Here is a 21,199-nt window from a genome sequence, read left to right on the forward strand (position 1 = left end):
TCAACTTTGGACTTGATTTTCCCCGATCCGATATTGCACTTTCCTAGATATTTCATTGTGAGAAAATATGCATTGTTTCATATGGATAATGGCAAGCATTTATGGTAATCATAATAGATTTTTGCAAAAATGATCAAAAATTAAAATCGCTCAAACTCTCAAGAATGTTAGTACTTGACTAGAGGAACAATAATATGTCATCACATTGGCCAAATTCACTCCTATTCTTGAGTTTTAAGCATTTGAAGATGAGTTTTTTTTCTGATCTGAGAGTGGAGGTATGTTTCAGTGAATAGCTCACCCTGTATTGCAGTAGGGGAACGTCTCATATTGTAGCACGAATCTTGTCAGGTCAACCTCTATCCATAGCCCGAATATCAACCAAATCTGGGAGATTTGCATTTTTTATGAGATCCATGGATCTGACCGGCAAAATTTATACAAAAGCGGCAAATATAAATAACAGAGACCAATATATTATGATATAAGTAAAGATCCTAATTAGGTATCTGAACTCTAAATCAACTTTGATTTTTAACTTATTCAACATTTTTCCTGACTTTCCAACTATATTTAAATCATATTCCTCTACAGCAAGCATGTAGAGATTCATTAAAAACTTGAATAAAAGAAATCAAAGTTGAAAGACAATGCGATAGTGTATTAGATATTAATAGTCCAGTTACTATATACATTGGTGCATGCAATTTTTATTGTAGTTATGAATTTTTAATATATTATTTGGGTACATAAGAGAAGTCAAGAACCAATTTCTTCATGCAAAATTTCCTTGTGCTAGATACAGGTGGCCCAAAACCTCGTATTTTCGGCTCATTTTCCAGTTTTCAGCTATTTCTGCCAAATCTCGTAATCGGACAGAAAAATTTGCTCTCGCCTTTTTTCTAGAATATGAAATTCTGAATAAAATGAAATCATTCGGAACTCTCTATCTCTAATGAGTACTGAGTTATGATTTTTCAAAAATAAGTTGAATTTGGAGAAAAAATCAATTTTAATAATATATTAAAAAAATCAGAACTACAATATTAATTGCAAGCACACCCCCTTTTCTATGTCTATATTGGCTGGACTAATATGCTGAGATGTTGATTAAAGAGTCATTTTCAAAATTTCCAGAAATTTTAGTACATTCAAAATGTCCAGAAAAATAACAATTTCCCAATGATTTTGAAATTTACAACTGGATTGTGAAATTTTAACATTTCAACACTATTTAAATCTCATCCACGAATTTCACCTCATGAACTTGGAACTGTGACACAAAAACTATGATTAGTTGAAAATTGGTTTTGTCAGTAGGAAGTATACTGTCAAGTATTCTCAGTTAATTTTCTCGATATGTTGAATTATATAATTATAGACTTTATTATCTCCAGAGTAATTATTTCAACAATGAAAAGTTATGCTTATAACACATAGCAGTTCATGATATATAATTCAACAATAAATTATTGATGTTGCTTTCCATGACGAAACACTATATAATAACTTTGATATAGTTCAGACACTATAGTAGACACTATTGTAGTTCCTCAATACTCCAAGAAAATTAAGTGTTTTTCAAATATTTACAATTAACACAGTGTCTGAACTACAACAAAGTTAATAAACTATTATTTGAATTTTTTATGAGCTTTTACTGCTCTGAGGTTTTGTGCCTTTGGAAGCAATATTCACTTCCTGGGAATTATAGTTCTTCACTTGATAGACTTAGCGTACTTTAATTTGCAGAACATGTATGAATATATTATGAAAATGTATAATTATTATTAAACGTGATTCCAATTAAATGCTGCAAATCACCCTGAAGACTTCTGCTACTGCAAATATTGACAACAGGGAAACAGCTAGGTGGAAATTCGATGAGCGCTACCATACAAAAATTATTTGTCAGCCCGGGAATCGAACCCAGTACCTCCTAATTGCCGGTCAGGAATGCTTACCCTTACACCAAACTGACAATCTCTGGATAATTTTTGTGTAGTAGCGCTCATCGAATTTCCACCTAGCTGTTTCCCTGTTGTCAATATTTGCAGTAGAAGAAGTCTTCAGGGTGATTTGCAGCATTTAATTGGAATTTCGTTTAATAATAATTATTCATTAATTAGCATTTGAACAAATGCAACTTCCAATTTATTTACATCTATTAAAATGTATTGTTATGAAGAGGAAATAGAATTAGAGGTCATTTGAAAATTGAAATATTTAATAACAAAAACAACAATAACAATAAATTTATAATAAACTGAATAGTAACATTTTAAAAATTTTATTCCATCAATGATAAAATCCAATAGCGATATTTCGCTACGTCAGTTAGTAAAAAGTATTTGGTCAAGTCACATGTTTGAGCTGTTGCGTTGAGAAGAGAAATACTGACAATAGCTCTGAGCTCCCATTGGTAAGTATTGGTATTCAGCATCAGCAGACCACTTCCACTGTCACCATTACAAGGACCAGTTCCTTCAATTGAAAAGTACATATTAGAAGGATCAATTTATGAACTTGACAATAATGAAATTATAATAATTCTACGATATACTTGTACACAGGAGTAGAACAAGCTATAGTGAGGTCCACGTTATAATTACAGTGTTTGATTAACAATGCTATCCTTGTCTATCGTTCAACAAAGCGGATAGCGCTACCTCTTTCTCGCTTTGCTCTGTTGCCAGATCGTCTTCCACCAATGTAAAATTAATAAACAAAATACTTCATCTTAATTATGAAAATTCATTATGAAATTATTGAAAAATATAATTTTTCGCTTAATACAATATCATATATTATTTTAAACGAGAATGAACCGGTAATATTACATCAATAAACCTGAATAGAAATTTAAATCCGAATTAATGACAGAAACATGTTGTGATAAAATAATTTAAAATGATACTGATATTTATATCTATCTTTATATTAAAAGTAGCCCTAAAGAAAAAAATCAATAAACCTGTATCAGCTACCGTATATAGAAGGCATTGACAAGACAGAGGATCAGCAACGTTTTTCTCCTCACTATCTCCTCGTATGTTCGTGCATCTTATTAAGCTTTTAGAAGTGCAGAAATATTCCATGAAAGTCATCAACAAAAAGCCATGGCGCTATCCCTCACCTCATTTTTTATGAACATTGTACATAGTCTGTATAATCAGTAACCGGACTGACCTCAGGAAATTTTTTATGGGCAAAATATGTACAATTTTTCATTAGATATCTTCAAAATAGTCCCTATTGGAGTCGATAACACGCTGATACCGGATTTTCAAATCCCTGAACGCTCCCTGGAAGTCGGCAACCTCTATGCTGTCTAGAGCCCTCGTCGTAGCACGTTGAACGTTCTCCAGAGTCCCGAATCGCGTCCCCTTAAGTTGTCTCTTGATCTTGGGGAACAAAAAGAAGTCCGGTGGTGCCATATCCGGGCTGTAAGGAGGATGTGGCAACGTTACCCTCGACTGTTTGGCCAACTGCTCGGTGACGAGCAGGCAGGTGTGCGACGGAGCATTGTCGTGATGAAGGATCCACGAATCGGCAATCCCCGGACGGACTCGATGAATCCGGGAGGTTAGTCGACGGAGCACAGAGGTGGATCCTCCATCACGACAATGCTCTGTCGCACACCTGCCTTCTCGTCACCGAGCAGTTGGCCAAATAGTCGAGGGTAACATTGCTACATCCTCCTTACAGCCCGGATATGGCACCACCGGACTTTTTTTTGTTCCCAAAGATCAAGAGACAACTTAAGGGGACGCGGTTCGGGACTCTGAAAACGTTCAACGTGCTACGACGAGGGCTCTAGACAGCATAGAGGTTGCCGACTTCCAGGGAGCGTTCAGGGATTTGAAAATCCGGTATCAGCGTGTTATCGACTCCAATAGGGACTATTTTGAAGATATCTAATGAAAAATTGTACATATTTTGCCCATAAAAAATTTCCTGAGGTCAGTCCGGTTACTTGTTCATTATACAGACCCTGTATGTGAACAGGGATGGTGAAAATTTTGGAAACAGCTTAACATTTCTGTTACTACGATAATTTGACAATAATATGTTTCATTGGGGATCCTATTCGTATAAAAAACTAATTTTCTGTTGCTTCAAAATATTGGTCCGCCATATTGAATCTAAATTCATTTTTTCAAATAGGAATGTGACATGTGAATCATGATTTTGATACAGATTTTCATGACAAAATGAATGGTGAAAATCGCACATTTGAAGTTTGAGGAATGTGTCTCCTCACCATTTCTGCTTCCGGCACACAGAGATTGTTCAGTCATTATATGACGAAAATCTGAAAAACTACGGATGCATTCCTCCTGGCTGACTACTGGAACTTGTAATGAGTGTGGGATTTGTAACTTTTCTGCACTAGCAATATTATGGCCCCATCCAGCAATCTGTAACAAGAATAACCTGTCAAATCCAAAAGAAAAATTAAATATTAAAAAATGTTTAGCTCCACATTCATATGTGATTATGTCTGACGTGATGATGTCTGATGTGAAAAATCTAGCTCTTCATATGTGTAATCATTCATATTATGTGATGTAAGTCTGATGTGATAACTACAGGGAATGCCCCGTTTTATACTAAAACATATGTGATTATGTCTGACGTGATGATGTCTGATGTGAAAAATCTAGCTCTTCATATGTGTAATCATTCATATTATGTGATGTAAGTCTGATGTGATAACTACAGGGAATGCCCCGTTTTATACTAAAAAAGCCAATGCCATAGGTAAAACTGTCAATTTACATGTTGCCGTGCTACCAATTTTTCCTTAAACGGTTGGAATAGCATTTAACACCTATCAACCTAAGGATAGTTGTCGGCTCCAATGAAATAGATTCTTGATAAACTGTGAATGGATCTATTGCCTATGAATGAGAAATCCAGTTTTCAGAGCAAATTAACTTATAATCTCCAGATGGATTTACACAAATACACAAAGAAAAATATATCTTAAGCCTAATTATTTCAGAGTTATTATGAACTAAAATACTTATCTAGTTTACAGTTGAAACACAGTGGCTATTGGCTTGAAAATACAAACAGCTATTTAATAACAAACTAGTACACAATAAACTTGTATAAAACTCAATTTAAAACATTAATAAATTCACTTAAACAGACAATAATTCAGAGCACAAAATTACACACACAACAGCCAGCCATGTTTTCAGAAGAAGAAGGAACAGGAAAAGCTACAAGCCAGAACAGAGAGACCTCAAAAATTCATTGTCCACGCTACAGACACGTCACCAAAAAATTATAACTTACAAGTTTAGAATTCACATTTTATATTTGTTCTCAATAAAACTTTATTTTGAAACTGTTATTTTAAATTTTTATACATATTCTATTTAAATAAACTATTTATCTAGTAATTTGTTAACCCTGCCTCGGTGACACCATGGAACAATGCAACAAACATTTACGATAATAAATTCTCCGTCAAAAAGTTTGTCTGTCTATTGATGACTCTGACATTTACTATAAAGTTCCATAGATCTCGAATTGAAGATTCGCTTCAAATGTGAGAAAAAATGTAATATTACAAATACCCCCCTCTTGACATAAAAAAATTTTACTGTTTGAAAATTTAAAGAAAAAAATTTACATTGACCCTAATGAAAATTGTTGAAATTTAAATTTGAGAACAGTAACAATTTTTTCTAGAAAAACAATACATGTCACCCTATAATTGAAAATTATTATAAAAATTCATCAATAGCATTTGTTATATGTTTCCAAACAATATCTCAAAATATAGAATATCAATATTACATTTGATTTAGCTTTATAATTTAAAGAAAAATATCTCAACAGAAAGTTTAATATGTAAAGAATAGTTTTTTGAAATTGCACATAAATTTAATAGATAGAAAAATTTAATTTTTATTGCATAAAAAAATTTTAGTATGTTGAATAAAAAAAATTATTATTATTATTTTTTTTTTAAATGAATTGATGAATTGTTACATTTAATTTTCACATAAAATTTCAATAAATCAAAAAATGTTCATTTCTTTCACTATTGACGCGGTTGATTTTATTGATGCACATTTTGGAAAACAGTCCGTTAAGGCACTCAGTATGATTTTCAGTTAAGTGTGACTCCAATGTGATGACGTTAAGTGTTGGGCTGATCTGGATGCACGTAGTGTTGGGCTGATACTTGTAGTCGACTGATGCATATCAAACTCGATACAGGTGACATCTCAGTTAGCATTGCTTCATGTTTGTAGTAGACGGCTGCATTCCAAACTCGATACAGGTGACATCTCAGTTAGCATTGCTTCATGTTTGTAGTAGACGGCTGCATTCCAAATTCAATACAGAGTCACATAAATTTTGTATCATATTTGTAATTATACAATGTACATTTCAGGCTTGAAATGACAATGTAATTCATTTTTTGGAAAAGAGATAGACGCTGCATACAGGATTAATTTAGGTGAGGATTAATTTAGGTAAGGTTTGGTTTTTTGATATTTTCAGCTTTCAAGGTTTAGAGTTCTGCATACAGGAATAATTTAGGAGAGGATTTTTGAATCAATTCTTTCATGATACTGTGACTGTTATTCTGAATTCAAAGTTGTGAATGTGAACATGGATGGCAATTACCTCCAGGTAATGTAGTAGTGTTGAAGTTTGAGATATAAAGTCAGCAATAAGCGTTGGCATTGTTATTGGCGTATGCTTTGGTGTCGGCATTGATTTTGGCATTGGCATCAGCATTGGCGCAGGCATTGGCGTAGCTATTGGCATTGGCATCAGCATTGGCGCAGATTTTGGCATTGGCGCAGGCATTGGCGTAGCTATTGGCATTGGCGCAGGCATTGACATCAGCACAGGCATCGGCGTAGATTTTGGCATTTTGGCGTAGTTATTAGTGTTGATATTGGCGTAGTTATTAGTGTAGGCATCAGCATTGATTTTGGCGTAGTTATTGGTGTTGATATTGGTGTTGACATTGGCATAGTTATTAGTGTAGGCATCAGCATTGATTTTGGCGTAGTTATTGGTGTAGATATTGGCGTAGATATTGGCGTAGTTATGTCACACTAGTTCGAAAATCACCCAAATGTTCTTAACACTCTTCATGGCGTTCACTTGTTGCTGATTTCGAGATTCACATGATAACTATTTCAATGTTAATGTCTGTGCTGTACCTGTTATCTTAAAATGCTTATAAACTAAAAAGAAAAACTTGATTAGGCTATCAATACAATCTAATACACATGAAAATTATTTTTAAATATTTATGAAATTGAAATTTGTTAACATCTTATTATACAGTCAGCAATACATAAATTGTGAAATATGGACATATCAATGATAAATTTAAAAAAAAAAAATCATTCATTTTCATCTATTCACTGTTCAAATATCAAAATTTAATCCATTCTTCAAAATAGAAATAGAATTTCATAACACCCTGTATCATTATCAAAATTGTAAAAAACAAACATCAGATCATCACAACAAAAATTAATTTCAATACATATTTCAATAATTTCAGACAATTGGTCTTCTATTCACAATCATTTCATAATATATCTGCATTTCATTATCATTTAATATAACATTTCATTTATAGCATTTATAGCAAGTTCATTTCACATTTATGATTTATCATTCAGGGTTTCAAAATTATTTAGTTTTAATTTTTGTTTTCAAAAATTGTATAAAAAGCAAATTATTTAATATTATTAATCATCGTTTGTTGGATACTATAGTTTATTTCGACTTTTCAATGTTCTAAACACAAACTACATTTCATGACAAAACTTTACTATCAATCATTAAACAAGAAACCATTCAAAACATCAATAATATTTTGCTTCAAAGGCAAACAATATTCATAAGTAATCTGCATCTATGGCAATCAACATTATTAATCATTATTTTTTGCATCTATGGCAATCAACATAAGTAATCAACACAAAAATATTATCTCATTACTGCCTCTCTAAGTCATAATCTCTGTTATTCCTTCTTTAGGCAATAATGGGTTTCCATCTCAAAAAACAATCACATACCAGCAAAATTCTAATCAACAAACCCCACTAAAAATTCTACATACACTCCAGCATCAATTTCAAACGATAATCAATCATATCAAAATTTATAGAACAAACAGTTTTAAAAATTTTGAAAAAGATATCAATCACAAAAAACTTATTTCAATTAATAATATAACAAAACGTTTTAAATTGAACCATTTATTTTCTTTAAAATAATTTAAAATTTAAAGACTGTATAATAAGTACAAACATTTCAAGATTATAATACAAAGATGATCAAGATGAATACTGGGTAAATAAGTTCCCTAAAAAAATACAAACAAGAGAAAAAGAAAACTGGGTAAATAAATTCCCTAAAACAATATACACAAAATTGATACACTTCACATAAGTGATACATGATGAAAAAATATGCCACAAGCAAACAATTATTTACACTACAATGGATAGATTTTGGAAAAGTTAAGTTTCATCAACAATTTAAAGATTAGGAAAATAAGCTACTATTTCAACTTCTAATATTATTTCAGAAAAAAAAATACAAATTTAAATGACTATGGACAAGATTGGTTAAGATATGCATCATAGAAGAAATTTACTGAATATTACACAAAAACAGGAAAGAATCGAAAATTGAAAAGATTAAGGGCCAAGAAAATAGGCTACAGGAAAGAAAAAAGACACAATTATGGACTCTTACCATACACTGTGTAGCGATTATGCTATTCATAACACAGGATTCCTAATCATTGTGTGTTGGGGAATACCCTTCCATCATGTGATTCACAGTTATCATCTTGTAAGTAAGCAACTTGAAACAACCTTTGAATACTAACACATCAATGGAGACTTTGCGTTTTGTTTTCTTCAAGAGCATGATTTTATTCATGGGTTCATTTGTTTCAACAAAGCCGTTTTGCCTACAAAAGTTAGTCATGTTCACTTGAGAATGCATTGCATACACCTTTTCAATTCTCAGTTGAAAGTTGAACTCATCAACTTGACTCAAAGCAACATTCATTTTGTTTACATTCTTCCTAACCTCTACAGAAACCTGTCTCATGTAATCATTCACTTTGTTCATAGTTTTCCTAACCTTCAATGTAGCAATATTACTTTCATGATAGTTGACTTTCAGTGAAGACAACTCCCTACCTACTTCTTTACTCAATTCTACTATCTCATTAAGGTTGACTTTTTCAACAACAGTAACTAGACCTACATTGTCAGAAACTTGAATGAGTTGATCTTGTAACTTAACACTACTATCATCCTGCTTCAATTTGTTTTCATCTTTCAATGTTTCATGTGCATTTTTCAATAGAAGGTTTATACTAACCTGCTCTAGTCTAATGCTAGTACATTCTTGCTTCATATCATCAAACCTAGCATTTTGATTTTTAAACATTTGGTCTAACTTAGCATTTTGCTTATCAAATTTAGCATTTAACTCATCAAATCTTTGTGTTAAGAATGCTATAAGATTCAGATCATTTTTAATGTTTGCCATTTTGTAATATGCACTGATTCATTAAAACTTGATCTCTCTTGAACCGACCTCCCACTCAGCAACAAACCATTCATAACCTATCAAGATATCTATCCACTAATAATTTCTATAACCAGGGATTTCATGGTGTACCATTTGGGACATATTTATTTTGTAATTCGGTCCCACCACAGGGGTAATATTTGCTGTGCTACCAATTTTTCCTTAAACGGTTGGAATAGCATTTAACACCTATCAACCTAAGGATAGTTGTCGGCTCCAATGAAATAGATTCTTGATAAACTGTGAATGGATCTATTGCCTATGAATGAGAAATCCAGTTTTCAGAGCAAATTAACTTATAATCTCCAGATGGATTTACACAAATACACAAAGAAAAATATATCTTAAGCCTAATTATTTCAGAGTTATTACGAACTAAAATACTTATCTAGTTTACAGTTGAAACACAGTGGCTATTGGCTTGAAAATACAAACAGCTATTTAATAACAAACTAGTACACAATAAACGTGTATAAAACTCAATTTAAAACATTAATAAATTCACTTAAACAGACAATAATTCAGAGCACAAAATTACACACACAACAGCCAGCCATGTTTTCAGAAGAAGAAGGAACAGGAAAAGCTACAAGCCAGAACAGAGAGACCTCAAAAATTCATTGTCCACGCTACAGACACGTCACCAAAAAATTATAACTTACAAGTTTAGAATTCACATTTTATATTTGTTCTCAATAAAACTTTATTTTGAAACTGTTATTTTAAATTTTTATACATATTCTATTTAAATAAACTATTTATCTAGTAATTTGTTAACCCTGCCTCGGTGACACAATGGAACAATGCAACAAACATTTACGATAATAAATTCTCCGTCAAAAAGTTTGTCCGTCTATTGATGACTCTGACATTTACTATAAAGTTCCATAGATCTCGAATTGAAGATTCGCTTCAAATGTGAGAAAAAATGTAATATTACAATGTGTGGTACTAATCCTCGTCCAGTGTATCTTGATAAGAACTTGAATTAGATTCTAATTGAAACATTGATATCCCTCTAAGTAAAAAATCAAACTTAACTGGTACATGAAGAAAAATAGGCTTTGTGAGGCCGATTCAGATGACTCAATCTGAGAAAAACATTAAAGATTCTTTTTCAATAGGCATAAAATCAACGAAAGCAATTTCTCCTAGCTGACAGAAAAATGTAGGTTTTTCAACTGATACCACAAATAGTGATTGGTTGGAAAAAATGAACATTGTTTGAGTCCACAAAAAAAATAGCAATATCGACATTACAAGAATAATGGAAACATTCAGTTCGTCGGTGCTTCAAATTATTATTTTGGCTGCCAAGCTAGTCTACCAATGTGTGAATAACATTCACATTATTTATTATTTTCCGTTCCAACGAAGCAAAATCCATTGGAAAGCAGCATGGCGCCGTACCAATATCGTCAATCCTATTAAACGGATATCCACTTTCTCTGTACCACTGTCAGTTATGTGCATCGCTTCTCGGTGGTTCAGAATGCATCCAAAAAAAAGACTCGTGTCGCATCATTATCTCTCCCACTAATCACGCACAAGCCTTGAGATTATGTAGTCATCACCCCCAGAAAAAATGAAAAACCTCAAACCTGCAATGGGTTTTTATTTTTGCGAAGATGCTAAAGGTTTACGAGTAAAGTGTTAATTTAAATGTAGTGTATCAATACTATCAATTTTGAACACTTTTTTTCAACGACAGCGGTCCAATTTCTTGTGAATATAATATGTAAGCCTAATAACATTTTAATAATTAATAACATACTATTTTACGGAAGTTTTATTATTAATCTATCTAAATTTATTATTTGTTTGTTTTATTTGAATTTATTATTGTTTGTTTTATTGTGATTTGTATATTCAGATTGATGATTTAGTGTATAAATTATTGAAATGGGCATAACCTACATAATATTTGGACAATTTAAGACAAAATTAGGAAATTGAAGACGTTTTGGGCAATAGCCTGTTTTTTATTTTCTGACTACTGTATTGTTTACTCTATCCAATAAATAAATAAACATGGATTAAAGGTACTGTACTTGCACCGTTTTACTTGTGGTAATCATTTGTCTCTGCTAATACTCACTTGGTGGAACACTACTTTCGAGTGGTGTCTATCACACCAACGGTGACTTTAACACCCTATAAAATATTATACTGTTATGTATAGACAATCTTCTTATTACAACTCACCATTCCAGTCTGACCGAGGAAAGGTTCTATTTTTGATGTTCTACTCCATAGGCAGGCCGGACGTATGTTATTTGTCCATGCCTTCATGGCTTCAAATTCAATGACTGCAATATCTGCTGAGTACGTGGATCGATTATAATCTGGATGAATACTTATTTTGGTTGCCTGCAATATTAAAAACTCATTTCAGGGTTTGTCTTGCGAATTAAATCAACAGAACAGTAACATGCACAAAAACTTTAATTAAAACTTTATACGGTACATGTCTTACAGTAGGGACAGTTTCATAATAGCTATTCCTTTTTTAAGATAGTGATGAAAAATACTCCTGCAAATTAAGCGTCTGAGATGACTGGATTTTTTTTTTCCAGAAGATGCCTTGTTGCCCACATAAACTTTTTACTTGAGCGTGGGCAGTGAATATAGAATGTAATTTAATACATTCATAATGCTCACTGTGCGTAGGCAATGGAAAATGCGAGTGTGATTTGATAAGATCAAATTTCCATGCCTATCGGCGTGATTCGAACCCACGACCAGGAAGCGAAAACTTATTCATCTCTGATATCCTTGCTGGCATTTTGAAAGTTGATTGAGTATAAGATATTTCCTTAAAAAGTAAGTAGATAACACGATTAAAACCCGGGCCACACCTGTCATGCAGCGTTTCGGTCTTACTAATGCCCGATATTTATGTGGAGTGGAGGGGTGGTGTGGGACTGATCACATACCGAACACATGTGGCATACACTATTCTAGGATGTTGTCATCCGAAATCGGATCGGAGTGGAGTCGGAACGGTACAACCATTCAATGGCAGTTCCAAGCAATTTTCACAATTTTCAACTTGAGCACAACTCTCACACTCCACACCAACTCGCCAGTTGTAGCCTACACAAAAGAAATAATTTAATTTTATTATAGAAATAAAAGTAATACTAATTACTACAATAAATGGTTCTGATTAGTTACGATTTATAAATAAATTTCAATTTCAATTTTCAGTCTGAATTTACTCTATCTGTGTAACTATAAGTTATTGAATATTTTTATATGACTGACAATAAAAGCATTATTATAATATGATAATAGAAATTTTAGATATTGATAGAATGATTCACCGGTTTTAAAACTGAGCCAGGTTCAGTCCATTGTTTGAGGTTGAACTTTCCCAAGTAAATGAACACTGAATCCTCCGTAAGAACACCAGTTGAGTCATGACTCACACAGTGGGCAGCTGTGAATTGAAAATTAAATTACAAAAAGCATTTTTAAATGTTTAAAAAAATATGAGAATACTATATCTCAATAAATTGAATATCTACTACAGTAATAGCCTACCGTCCTTGAGATTATAATAATTTTTAGCAAAGCAGGAATGATGAATAATTTTTAACTCCAATTCCCAATGCTCAACGTATCCGAGGTACCACAGAAATTCTTTGGGAATGGCCTTCAAATAATATCCTATACATCGAGTACAGTAGGTACCGTAGTGTGAAAATGAAGCATTCATTGAATCTAATCATGATTTAAAAATGTTGTCAATAATTGAGAATTATTGAAATAATAGTATGAGAAATATAGAATATTCTCTCGCCCCTGACAAAAAATGGATAATATTCATTGGAGTTGGATATTATTATCAAAACCTAACGGTTTAAACAGAGTTTCTCTACCACTGAGCTATATTTCAACTTCGAAATTTGTTCATTATTTATTTTCCTGAATTTAACACAGCTAATATTTATTGTAAAAAACACTATAATAATAGAATTATGACCATGGAGGAAAAACTAGGCTGAACCTGTGCTATTTCTCTCCCAAATTTTAAAAAAGGTGATATTGTCCAAAGTATTATTATGTATTAACCTTACAGTTGTGTTGTGAGTGATGTTGTGGTACTTTTCCATAATGAAAACACAAATTTAAATTGTCAACCACTTTTTATTATTATAAAAAAATATAATATACACAGAACCTGGTTTCGTGGCTTTACCAGCCACATCTTCAGCTGTTAGATGTGGCTGATAGAGCCACGAAACCAGGTTCTGTGTATATTATAGTTATTTATAATAATAAAACGTGGTTGACAATTTAAATTTGTGTTTTCATTATTATTAGGTAATAAAATCACATATCACTGCTTCGCCACTTTATTTTCCGTCCAGGAATATTATTTATTATTTAATATTTCAAAATAATAGTTAATATTTCAAATTATCCATACTTCATTCTCCAAATCTGTATAAAGACACACAGATTATCACTTTTATACCGACATGAAGTCAATAATAATAAAATTTAAAAAACAATTTGTTCATTGACTAACTGTAGCGCTTCCAAGTTTTATGAACTAGTTTCCAACAGTCATAACATTTAATTGACAGCATGTCGGTGTGAAAGTGGGATTATTATGTTTGAGTTATTATAATAAGTTATATTAACAATAGTTTCGGAGTTTATCATACTTATGATAAGTCAATTATTATTCAGTTAAGACTTTTTGAAGTTCATTGAATATTATCAACTAGAATAATCTAATAAGACCTCAAACATTAAAATTTACATTACATAAATGAAATTCATATTCTTATTATAGTCTGTTGTTCCTCTTCTACAGACTATGATAATTTGTGGATCGATTACTATGAATATATAATGCACATGTATATATTTCTTTACCTCGTCAAACCCAGTTTACAGTATAGTGTACATGTATATTTCACTCTATTCAGACCTGACCTCTCTCTGAAAAAAAATCTTTTTCGCCCCACTTGGATGTAATGAGCTGGTTTACGTGCGTCATATGGAGGCCGAAAGTGATTGTTTTCTGACCAGGCCGGTAAAATTTTTACGGCCCTAGGGCTGTAAAATAACCTTGAAGTCAGCTGATTCTGATTTGATGTGAACGTGTTTACAAAATAGTTTATGAAACGGAATCAGTTTATGCTTCTAGAATTGAATAAAGTTTTTGCAATAAGATACTATCATTTTATTTGGATGAATGAAATACAAATGAGATATTATAAACTATTCAAATTCAATTTTCAGAGTATAATAGAATCTAACCTCAAACCTCCTAGTAAAGCGTTTATCACGGAACATGGTGGATAAACGGAATCATTTTATGCTTCTAGAATTCAATAAAGTATTCTGTAATAATATACTATCATTTTATTTAAATGAATAAAATACAGATAAGATATATATTATAAACTATTCAAATAATTCGATTTTCATAGAAGAATAGAACTTCTAACCTAAACTTCCATTGACATTCAGATCACATCAGATTGGCCGAATTTCAAGTGTGCTAAAACAGCTGATCAAAAACTTTTTCAAGTGTGATAAACCAGCTGATCAAAAACTTTTTCAAGTGTGATGAACCAGCTGATCAAAAACTTTTCATTATTTGTGTTTATCATTCAATAATTAAAACATTTATAATAATATCATCTTATTGTCATTTGGAAAAATAAAAAGTATAAACTCAATCTCTTACACAATTGAACATAATCTTTTAGGTTATTTAGACAAATCAGAATTAAAATTAAAAATACTTGGACAATTTCTTGATATTCAGATTTGCTAGAGCTATGACCTTCCACTTTTGCTTTCGGAAGTGCTTATAATAGACAATGAGAATAATTATTATTCTCATATATATATTGTTTATTTTTCTGTGTGGCGAAAAATTACGTTCTCACCATGGGCAAAAATGTTTTTCCGGCTCTCAATCTTTTCTAGTCCTCGGCCTACGGCCTCGGACTTGAAAACCGATTTCGAGCCAGAAAAGTCTCATTTTCGGCCCTAGGTGCGAAATATACTATTCAAGAACTCCACAGCTGAAATGTGGCCACTGCTAACTGTATAGGACAATGCACACTACAATGTACAAGTCGTCTCAACCGAAAAAGTGGGAATCCACTCCACCATAACAACTACGGTATCAGCTCAGAAAGCGAATGCACAGTATAGTGTACAAATCAACCCAAGTATACATGAGTAAGTGGAAGAAGCTAGTTCTGACGAGGTTTAATGACCTATATCAATGCGTAATTGAGTAATAATGGATTAGCTCACCTGTTATCACATGCTTCGATGTGATCAGGGTACCACTGCAATGGAATTTGATTCCAAGAGCATCAATCATGTATACAGCTACCAACCAAGGCCAAGACCCTCGTTCAATACTCGATCCACCAATAATTAGAGGATTCACTTTAATTGCCCGGCCACATTCTTCATTATCTACAATCCAGTGAAGTACAAATTATACATTCAGTATGATTATTCATCATATCCTATTTGAATTAATTTAAATAAAAAAATGATCATTTTTCTAAAAACACAACACACTTCTTGAAATTATGAAAACTATTAAAAAATTAATAAGAACTATAAATTTCGGTGGCTTATCCCATCTTCTGGTACACACAAGGATATTTATAATAATTTAGTAACATTATACTAATTACAAAAGATGATGTATAATTTATCATACTGTAGTAGCCTACAGTATAGTTAGTTGGTATAATTTTTAATTACAAATCAAAATCAGTATAATTAGAACTTTCAATCAAAATTAGGGAATGGAATAGTAAGGGCTATTGTAGGCTATAAGCCTTTTTTTCATTTCCAATTATTTTATGAATATGTATATTTTTGTCTCAGTTGAATAAATAAATAATTATACAGTATACAAAACATTAAACTAACAACAATAGATCATGTATAATGTATCATACTGTTGTAGCCTAGAGTATAAATAGTATAATTTAAAATTACAAATCAAAATCAGTATAATTAGAACTTTCAATCAAAATTCGGGAATGAAATATGAAATAGTAAGGGCTACCGTATAAGCCTGTTTTTTCATTTCCAATCATTTTATGATAATGTATTTTTGTCTCAGTTGAATAAATAAATAATTAGATAAATAATTGATAAATAATTAGTTAATTAGTATGTTTCAACCCTTGAATTAATGTGCTTGTTCTCTTCATAATAGTTCAGGACCCATATGAAAAATGTCCAAATTGGATTAACCTATTGTATCATAAAATAATGAGAATAATATTGATGCAAAAATAATAAACAATTTTTATATATGCCTAATTTCCTTACAGGAATGGGATTGTTTTGATTGATGGAAATATATTCTCTTTTGCTACAAAACTATATAGAAAGAGAAGTAAAATTGATAGTTTGATCATTGAAGATGATGTCGAAAATTGACAGAACTGTGAAAATCGTCCTCCAAACTTTTCCCTCTATACCCTACGTACCCTTTTTTGCGCATTCACTAAATACTAATTATTGCGCCTGGACTAAATACAAGAATCACATAAGTTAGCTATGACTGCGAGAGAGTAATTGGCTTAGCCCAAAACTACTGCACTTCTCCCAAATTTTATAAACAGTAATATTCCCAAAAGATAGTTTTCATTTCACTTTCAAGAATCTAAGTCCAATATTCTGCCCAAAAATGAAGAAATTAAAAATTGAAATGGATGATATAAGTTATCGTAAGTGAAGGCATATGCAACTAGGATGTACATTATGCAACTATGGATTATAATTAAAAATGTGTATTATTGCTTGGTTGTCAAGTAGGCCTATATTCTACCTTCAACGTATTCTGGTCCTAAATTAATCCTCGTGGCAGCCCCATTCGGGATAATATTTGGTGGACGCGCGGGAACTTGTTCCATTGTGCCTAGAGGTGGATATAACGTATGCTCCAGGTGAATAGTCGTTACAACCGGTGCAATCACTGAAACAGAATTCAGTACCATCAACAACAAATTTTCAATCAAATAAGCAATATTTACTCAATCATTAATTATAATCAGGTTCAATGGGATTTAATGATAAGTTGATCAAACTTCAAAATTCACCAACCGAATTGAAAAACTCGAATGGCTGCGAAGAAAATATGTTTAATTGTATTAACTATGCTGGTATGTACTAACTAGAAGGCTACTAGTAACTAGATACTTGAACTATCAGCACAGATCACACCTGCGAAAAAGATATACGAATATTCATAACAGATACTGTGATAAATAGGATAGTTCATCGTTCCAAAGTATTTTGATAGGACTACTTGAAAGTTTAAAGTTATAGGATAGTATACATATTTTTATAGTCTACTCGATAATTTTTTAGTAGTTTCGGCTGTGACAACTTCACTCTTGGGAATGGCTTAATTAGCCGGCCTTGTCTTGAAATCCTCGTGAAGCATAGCGTGTATACCGTACGGAATAGTTGAGATTGAGTCACACATTTCGACTATATTAAATATAGTCAATTTGAGTAACCATGGCTACTTGATATTATCAGGAGTGCCAATGAACACCTTATAAATAAGTCGGCGTTTAACTATACAGACTTATAGCATTAGTCGATTTGAGAAATATAATGGCAGATTGAATGAAAAAATCCTGAACTGATATTTAATTTTACTCGTATCCAGTAAAGCTCTGTTGCAGTAATTTTCTTCTCTGGAAGTTCTGAATAATCTACTAAAATGAATCCAGTATTTGTACCACACCTTGTTATTTCCAATCTGAATAATTGTGTTACCTACGTTTTGCTACTTTAGGTACGGTAATTATAGAAATTCTTCCACCCACACGCTGACTCTTTTATTTGAGGAAAATTCATAACCTCCAGTATTATAAATAGAAATAAAAATCTCAGTACCCTTAATTAGACACCAATAACCCAATTTTTGATAGAGTCATGCAAATTTAAAACCAAAATTTACAGTCCTAGTTCATAAAATCATATGTATACACTAACATATGATAAAAAATAAGAATATTCCAGCAGTATTTATTTATTTACTTCAAATCACTTGGCATTAATGTTGAAACATGTTGTGATAAAATAATTCCAAGAAGGGTACTGAGATTTTTATTTCTATTTATATTACAAGTAACCCTAAACAGAAAACAGCCTCCAGTATTAAATTTTGAAATCTTCGAAGAAAAAAAATATGGTTTTTGGAATACTAATGATCGTTCTGTACTCAGGGGATGAATGGTTCTCCATCCTTCTTTTGAGGAATTGTGATAGAATATTGTGGGAAACTTATTCTGCTTACCTTTTGGTCCTAGACACAACGTTTTCCCATTGAAAGTAATGTTCTTCACAGTTGGCAGAGGATTGACCAATGGAAATTGAATAACATATTTTATTGGAAGAAATTCTCTCAATACCAAACGTTTCACAATAATACTTTTTGGCTCGTACAATTCCAGTATACCAGCATATTTCTGAAAATGATGATATAAGCTTCAATACAATTCAAAATTTGGTGTAAGGTGTCATACATGACATCAAAACCCATTCAATTTTTGAAATATTAAATTGGGAATTGGAAATCTGGTCGCGGATTTAATTATTAAATATAATTGATAAAGCGAGATCTCCAATGTACAAAGATGAAACATGTGTTTTATCACGTTTCGTGAAGGCAATATTATGGGTTTTAGCTCCATGCTATACAAACAAGAGTGAGTCGACTTTTGGTCTATGAATCAAGGTTGCATACCTACATAATTATTATATTTTCAGGATTTGAATCTTGTAGGGAAAACTGGTGTTTTTTATTCAAACCAACTGGCAGAGTTTTTTTTATATATTTTTTTTTAAGTCGGGAGTGCTTTAACCGGACCTGAGGATTCAGGCCAAGGGACAATTTTTAAGGTAATGTAAGATAATAGTTAATTGTACACATTTTTATATTTTTTTTTCAGACCCATTATTCTAAATAGTAATTTTGTTTTTATTGTCAAAAAAAAAACTGAAACGACCACAGATCAGCTAAGCGAGTAGCCCTTAAATTATTATCTGATTATTACAATCAGAAATTTTGATTGTTGATTATAGTTGTAATCTTTCCTTTATCTCAATTGCATTTGTTTTCCGTTTCGCACCGTTTCATATTGGAATATTCGTATTAAATAAGTAATTTTTGATGTTAAATAAAAACCGAAAGCTATAGTTTTTCTTTTTCTTCCCACCATTTACCTTACATATTTGATGTACTCCGTAGGTGAAGGCATTATAGCTCACATAGTTATTGAGAAAGTGCCACCGTTTCATTTACCTTACATATTTTACTATAGCCATTTCTTTTCTCCCCACACTTTACTTTACAAAGGTCACAACAGTTTTACGATTTTAAGGACACACATAATTTTTTATGAGTGTAATGTTTTATATCATGATAATCTGAATCATCAGATTTACTAAGATACTGTATTTTAGTAGGTACTCTCTACTTGATTGGACTCTGAAGATATGAGTACCGGTAGGAGTAAATAAAGCAATAAATACAAGAACAGCCTCTCCTCAAAGAATTGAAGAATAACACTATAAGTAAGAAGTGATAAGTAGGCCTATATGAAATTGCGTAAGCCCATCAATTTTTCAATACAGTACAGTATCCTATCATCTAATTTTACAAATATTCTGCAAAAATTATTTGACTGTTTTGTTTCGATTTAAGTATTCTTATTCATGGTCGAATTTTTTGATACATTTATTCAAGTCTTGAAGCCTACGCTTCAAGACTAATTCTTTTTAGAAAAAGCACGAAGATTGTCAGCATGAAATTCACTCATATTACACATTCCACATAGGACGGAGAGTAAATTATTTTTGTATTATTATTATTATTTAGCGTATGGCTAAACACAAATCTTTATATTATCTATCACAAGTCACACATATAAACAATGAAGTCATCTCAAAAAGCATCACAAGTTAAAAAAAGGTTATTATTTTTGTAATAATATATATACAAACACTGATGAGCTCAATTGAACCGGCTCCGGGGGTTTCTACGGTAATTTTACACTTTTTATGTTGGTTCTTAATTAGTGGAATACTGAGACTTGTAGTCTACGGTACATACCGTGGGGAGAGCAGCTGTCAAATACAAGTAAACATCCAATTTAAGTTGCATTACTTTCGGTGGAGGGGGTGCTGTAATTAGACCAACCCAAGGACCAGAATTGTTCATCCACTTATAAATGAAAACATCTGGACAAGGCGAATATGGAACTGAGTATGTTCCTACAAGATTAATCAGTAGCAAAGCCCATTGAAAATTAGCAACCTGTCAACATCAATACATTCAAAACATTCAATATAATTATGTTCAATTTTAAATTAAATTTGAAATCTGATTCCTACATTTCTAAAGTCCACATAAACAGTGGGTCAACACAATTCAATCCCGCCCATTGCCCTATTACCCTATAGTGAGGTCCATGTTATGGTGACAGTGTTTGTGTAGCAATTATTGTATTGCTATCCTTGTCTATCATTCAACAAAGCGGTTAGCGCTATCTCTTTCTCGCTTTGC

General features: G+C 32.0%; 1 protein-coding gene across 1 annotated transcript; it reads right to left on the reverse strand.

The window, feature by feature from the left end:
* Positions 1–2,206: 2,206 nt before the first annotated feature.
* Positions 2,207–20,975, reverse strand: LOC111057629 (serine protease gd). Its single transcript, XM_039442446.1, has 8 exons — positions 20,747–20,975; positions 18,929–19,100; positions 17,447–17,593; positions 15,901–16,068; positions 12,936–13,051; positions 11,815–11,979; positions 4,265–4,421; positions 2,207–2,484 (listed from the first exon to the last, which is right to left on the reverse strand). The coding sequence occupies exons 1-8, from the start codon at positions 20,852–20,854 to the stop codon at positions 2,291–2,293; spliced, it is 1,227 nt and encodes a 408-aa protein (XP_039298380.1). The 5' UTR covers positions 20,855–20,975; the 3' UTR covers positions 2,207–2,290.
* Between the last annotated feature and the right edge of the window lie 224 nt (positions 20,976–21,199).

The sequence above is a fragment of the Nilaparvata lugens genome, chromosome X (genome assembly GCF_014356525.2).
Source record: "Nilaparvata lugens isolate BPH chromosome X, ASM1435652v1, whole genome shotgun sequence".
In the NCBI taxonomy this organism is placed as follows: domain Eukaryota; kingdom Metazoa; phylum Arthropoda; class Insecta; order Hemiptera; family Delphacidae; genus Nilaparvata; species Nilaparvata lugens.